The sequence below is a fragment of the Notamacropus eugenii genome, chromosome 3 (assembly GCF_028372415.1).
Source record: "Notamacropus eugenii isolate mMacEug1 chromosome 3, mMacEug1.pri_v2, whole genome shotgun sequence".
NCBI classification, from domain to species: Eukaryota; Metazoa; Chordata; class Mammalia; order Diprotodontia; family Macropodidae; genus Notamacropus; species Notamacropus eugenii.
The window spans coordinates 418,639,253-418,645,819 of record NC_092874.1 but is presented as its reverse complement, the minus strand read 5'-3'; the positions used below and the strand labels follow the sequence as shown (position 1 = coordinate 418,645,819).

At 35.1% G+C, this 6,567-nt stretch overlaps 1 protein-coding gene across 1 annotated transcript; it reads right to left on the bottom strand.

The window, feature by feature from the left end:
* Positions 1-1,495: 1,495 nt before the first annotated feature.
* On the bottom strand, positions 1,496-2,919 carry SEPTIN14 (septin 14). Its single transcript, XM_072650500.1, is given in 4 exon segments — positions 1,496-1,659; positions 1,661-2,690; positions 2,693-2,844; positions 2,846-2,919. Coding segments are annotated over 4 exon segments (1,323 nt in total). The 5' UTR covers positions 2,905-2,919; the 3' UTR covers positions 1,496-1,577.
* Positions 2,920-6,567: the final 3,648 nt, after the last annotated feature.

The following is a 6,567-nucleotide window of genomic DNA, read 5'->3' as shown; positions in this document are numbered from 1 at the left end:
CATGATGGTTGTTCCAGAAGCATATCCCTTTGTGCCTTTTTAAACATTTAAAATTTAGACTTGTCAATATGATCAAGAAAGTGAATAACATTCAAGCTATATCATATAGCTTATACAGACAGGAAGCTAAACTATGTCTTTGAACTCAATTGAACTGAAATCTTGATTCAGCTGTAAAAAAAAAAAAAAGTGATTGCTTTGTTTCTATGAAACCTATAAGTCTGTTAACATTGAAGAACATGAGAAGTACATCAAGCCTTAGGACACATAAAGTAACCTCAGGAAAACCAGGCCATATTGAATTGAGAAGCTTTACCTGAATCAGTATGGCAATGGCAGATGAAGTCCTTTTCTCACCTACCTCACCAGGCTGTGGAAAATCCAAGTAATAACGGCAGGGCAAACTTTGTGCTATGCATATGTTAAAGGTGCTCTTTGAAATAGAGATCCTTAAAGTGAATTAAAGGTTGCTTACAGATTGAATAAATCAGGAAGACTTACATTCAAATGATGTTTCTCAATGATGACTTAGGTTTAAAGTAACTTAGACACATTTTGCTAATATATCGATTTATGTGTCAAGGGTTAAGTGTCAGTTTTACTAAAGATATTCAAATACAAAAAAAGAATAACAAAAAACTACTAATGTTAACTAATGGTTAGAAATCATCACGTTTTTCTTAGGCATGATAGTAAGGTACTTTGAATTCAAACTTTCAATGTGGTACAGGATAGAGATACCTAAAATTTGTATACATCTTTAATAGTAAGATGTTTGCAATTATTTTCTAAGCATTAACTTCTATCTCTATGCACTTAACACCTTTTTTTCTCTTGAACATACCAGACAGGGTTTTAAAGTACTCAGATAATTAGGTGGTAAGAATCAATGAAATATAAGCAAATAACATAAAAATTCAAAGGGCAGCAATCACTAAAAAAAAGGCTGCCAAACTTGAGCGGTTTTGCTCATATATTCATTCATCAGTATGGCAAGTCAAGATAGAAAAGTTTACAATCATATTCCATAATTAAATAATACAGCTATAAGAAGTCCTTACAAATCATCCATAACTAGTAAGTGGTTAAACAGTCTCAGGTATTCCTTTAAAGTTATAAAAATTAAATTGTGTTTAGTATGTTAACATAGTCAAAATGATCTTTTTTTGAAGAATGATTCTTGTACATATTCATGTGAATATAAATGCAACACAGCCTTTGTACTGTGACCAAGTGCTGTATTTTACAGGCATTGAGTCTTATCTTTGGTACAATGTATATGCAAAGGGTCAATAATTTGGCAATACAAAGAGGTTAAGTGCATTTCAAAGTAGCATCTATAAAGACTAATATTACTAGTAACTTATAGCATGTATATTGGCCTTCTATTTCAAAATATCTTTACATAACTGCTAGTTGCTATGGTCATCTAACATGTCCGTAGTAAAACAAAAACAGTACAGAAACAACAAACAAAAACAAAAAAAAACACTACATAAGAGAAAATCAAAGCATACTTCTAAACATAATGTTTGCTTGTGTGATCATCTTTGCTATATAAATCTGGAACTTCTGTATCACATAAAGCTGGAGTTCTTACCATCCTTTTCTCTCTTCCCAGTGGTACCAGATGCATTTAAAGGCTGGTTTTGGAGCACTTATTTCTTCTTCCAAATACTTTCTCTTTTCTTCAAGTTTCATTCTTTCTTCCTGATGAAGTCTTTTGAGATGTTCAAATTTGGCCTGCAGCTCTCTCTCAGCTTCTTTCAAGATTGCTTCTTTCTCCTTCACCTGCTGCACAAACATCTGTTTCATCTCCTCTTCTTTCCTTTGACGTTCACCGTAAAATTCATGTCTTTTGATTTCATAGGCCTCCTGAAGACTGACTGGTTTGTTCTCTGGGCTTACATCTTTAAAACTCATTTCCTCCAGTTTGCATCACATATAAAGTTCATAATGTTGAGTATGGATTTGTTCTCTCAGGTCTTCCATATTTGTGCAAATAAGCATTTCACAGAGCTTTATGAAGTCACAGTGATTTTCATTTTCCAATTGAACAATGCCCCACGGGTACTGACGAGCTTTCACCTTCTTGTTTCCAAGTTTGACCTCTTCCATACTGCCCACAACAGCAAATGGCAAATGTCCATTCATTGCACAGTTAATTTGAGAAATAGCTTCATTATCTGTTGGGAACTGGTATATCTGTACTCCATTGCTGACCAATTCACTCATCAGTTTGATCTTAAACTTCTGTAATTCAGTTTTAGAAATTGTATCTGCTTTGGCAATCACAGGGATGATATTTACCTTACTATCAAGACTCTTCATGGTTAACAAATCAAGTGTCTTAAGGGAATGTCCCGTAGGTGAAATAAAGTAAAGGCAGACATGGATGCGAGAATCATGGTAATTAAAGAGAGACCTTGTTATCTTCAATTGTTCTTGGAGATACGTCTCAAATTGAGCATCTATGTAATCAACTATTAGTTGATAGCTTTCTTCTTTATTTATCTGGTCACCAAATCCCGCTGTATTCACAATTGTCAGTTTCAATTGAACACTGCTTTCTTGGAGTTCATACGTCTGCACTTTAAGCATTGCATTTGGGTGACAGTGTGAAGATTCAAGATAATCAAAATTCGTGTTAAACAATGTGTCAATCAGAGTTGATTTTCCAATTCCAGTTCCCCCAAACAAAGAATGTTGAAGCAAAACCCTTGTTGAATGGACCTGTTGACTAACTGATCAGGCAAACTTTCAAAACCAACATGGCCAGTAATATTTAAACAATGAGGAGTATCACCTATTTTTTTTTCTTTGCTTGGTTGTGAGGTGTAACGTTGTTTTCATCCCTCCAAGAGACTGATAGACCATGTGCTGTGCCACATCAAAGGAAGTCATGGTCCGCGGGGATGTTCTGCAGCTGCCTGGGAGCCTCCAAGGGGGCAGGGGATGGAGGCAAGGAAAGTCGTCCCAACTACCCATTTGGAGCTTTCTTGGCAAATATACTGAAATAGTTTGCCATTTCTTTCTCCAACTCATTTTACAGAAGAGAAAATGAAGACCAACTGGATTAATTGACTTGTCCAGGGTCACAAAACTAGTAAGTATCTTGAACCCATCTTATTGACTCCAGGTCTGATGCTCTATCCAATCTGCCACCTAGCTGCAATTATCTTCCCATATAGCAATGCAAATGGTTTGATTTTACTGAGTCCCTTACTCTTTCTTTTCTAATTTTTTTTTTTAATGCTTCTCTTGAGCCTTGTGTTAGAATGTCAAATTTTCCATGCAACTCTGCTCTTTTTTCTTTAGGAGGACTTGCAAGTCCTCTATTTCATTGAATATTCACTTTTTTTTTCTCCTGAAAGATTATACTCAGTTTTGCTACGTAAGTTATACTTGTTTGTCATCCTAACTCTTTTGACTTCCAGATATCATATTCCAAGTCTTGTTGTCTTCTAATGTGAAAGCTGATAAATCATAAGTGATCTTGACTGTGGCCCCATGATATTTCAATTGTTTCTTTTTGTCTGCTTTGTAGTATTTTCTCCTTAGCCTGGGAGCTCAGGAATTTAGTCACGATAATTCTGGGAGCTTTCATCTTTGGATCACTTTCAGGAGATGTTAAGTATATTCTTTCAATTTATATTTTGCCATCTGGAGTTAAGAGTGGGGGCGAGGTGGTTTTTCTCAAAATTTATATGAAATATGTCTAAACTCAAACTCTTTCTCTGATCATGGTTTGTGGGTTGTCCAAAAATCCTTATATTATATCTGCTCAATTTATTTTCAAGGTCACTGTTTTTTTTTTTTTTCTGATGACATATTTCACTTCTATATTTTTATTTATTTGACTTTGCTTTACTATTTCTCTATTTCTTGTGAACTCATTTGCTTCCATTTACCCAATTTTTTTTAAGGAGTTCCTGTCTTCAGTGAATTTTTGTACCTCTATTTTTTTCCATGTGTACTATTTTTCTTTTTGAGGAATTCATTTCTTCAGTGAATTTATGTGCCTCCTTTTCCATTAGGCATATTCTGTTGTTGTTGTGTTTTTTTTTTACATTGTTATTTTCTTCAACATTTTCTGTGCCTCTTCTATGATCTCTTTTCAAAATTTTATTGTAAAATTCTTATTTCTTTTTTTGTTTTTCCTCTACCACTCTTTTCTTTGTCTCTAACTTTTCCGAGAATACTTGTTGGTCTTTAATCCTATTAGTATTTTTCTTTGACACTTTGGTTGTAATAGTTTTCATGTTATTGGTTTTTTTCTGAGCTTCTGCCTTGATCTTCTCTATCCTCATAGTAGCTTTTTATGGTCATTTTTGTGTTGTTATTTGTTCATTTTCCAGCTTATTCCTGCTTTTGAACTTTATGTTAAAGTTAGACTTTGCTCAGCTGGGGGTGGCAGACACTGTCCTTAGCTTCATTTTTTTTTTTCTTGCATGTTTCTGTTTTCAGAGATAGTTCTAGAGGTCTGCAAGTTTTCATTGCTTCCATGGTAAGGTGGAAGAGCCATGGTTACTGCTCTCCTCTTCTGAGTTCTGGTCTTTACCCAGAAATGAACCCTACTTCTCTGCAGCCAAAAGTTCTAGTGCTCTTCTTGGGGAAAAAACTAAAACAAATGATCCTCTTCCTAGGAAGTATAGAACTTTGTATGGACAATAGATTTGTCAATCAGCATCAGTTATATCCAGAGCTGACAAAGGTTTCCCTGTGATTTATTTCTGACCTGTTGTTTGATCCCATTATAAACTCTGGACTAAAGCTCTGGAAGCTACTCTTGCAGGAACTACTGTCACAACTGTCTTTGGGCAACAACTGATGATGTTGCTGTATGGGCTCCAGTGTCACAGACCTTTCCTGACAACCTCCTACATATCTCACTGTCTGCTGCTCCAAAATTTGATTTCAGGAATTATTTTCAAATTGTTTGGAGGGGAAATGCTAGAAGAGATCATCCGGTTATGACTGGTAAACCATCATTTTGACTTTCCTCCATCAATCCTATGGTCCTAAATAAAGTACTAGGGGAATGTGAGGCATTGTATTAGCAGAAATTTCTTAATGCTTCATGTTTTACAAAAGTCATATTCATTGTCTAAATATTTTAATCTGTTCTCTATGGTGTGCTTAGAAAAAGACCTACATTCAAGAACTATTTATCATCGCCTACCACATACAATGTATAATGCTTGACTCGAAGGAAGCAACAGTCATTTTCCTCAGTGCACTTATGTTCTGGTATGAGAAAATGACATATTTGTCCTCTGGTATAGGATGGTTAGGACTGCTCATTATTTTTGTGTGTTACAAGATTCACATAACCATGAATAAATTATGTCTTTAACATTTACTGCGTTATGACTGGCCATTCTAGGATCATTTTTGGTGATAAATGCATTGAAAGATGAAAGACAACTGATGAACAAATAATCCAGCTTTGTGTATGATTGTATTCATCTGGTAATTCCTGCATATTAGAGACTGAGAACCCTGGATTTTGCAAATCGCTCAAGTATAGGCCTATATCCACTGGAACCTTTTATTTCCTCTGACATACAGCTGGTCAGTTGCCTTTCACCCTCAAGCAGATATTTGGCTACTGAGGAGTGACTGTCACCAATCAATGACCACATATTTATTGTCATGTACTACTTCTATTCTCTGAGCATACAAAGAGAAAATGAAATGGTTTCTGCATTCAAGAACCTTATATTTTGTGGGTTTCACTTAAGAACAACATGAATCAAGTATAAAAGCTCCTGGGACCTTCAGATAACATTTCCTCATAATTTAAATAGTTGAATTGATAGCAACTGTTTGTCCATGTACAATGCGGGTCTCCTTTTTTAGGAATAATTTAGATCCCCGGTGGCATGCAGATCACAATTATGTCAATTAGAAAGTGATAATACACAAGATTAGTGGTAATAAATAAAAGTATATTTTTAATAAAGAATGACACTCATCTCCCAGTTACTGAGTATGTCGGGAGAATAATACAAAAGATTTGGAGAATAAGCTAGATTATATAATTAAATTATATTCAGTGTTTTGCTGCTGCAGTATCATTAGAGAAAACCAGTTTATTTTAAATTTAGAAAAGGAATAAAAACAATATCAATAGAAAAAAATGAAACCTTTTAACATACAGCATGAAACTGACAGGATAAAAGGCGCAGTTAACTCCATGATGAGAAACAACTATCTGCACTTTTCCTACTTCTAGCCTTTGCTTACATGTGCTCTCAGTGGTGTGATTGGAAAGAGGTTGGGAGGTTTTATGATGCTGAACAAACTGATTCCTAGAGGAAGGGATTCCCCCACTAGACCTATTAAAATAAACTTCCAGGAAGGGGTAAGAAATTATCTTAACCAGCTTGCTTGCTAGGTCATGTTAACATCTTATTAAGCTACATAAGCCCTCCCTAGCAAGCTCTGCCCTCCTCCCTCTTTTAGCAATCAAAATAACTCTATATATGTTTGGGGATTCATAATTAAACAGTTTTTTTAAAATACATTATCATAGCAAGGAAGATCCACACAGTGGGGGGAAAA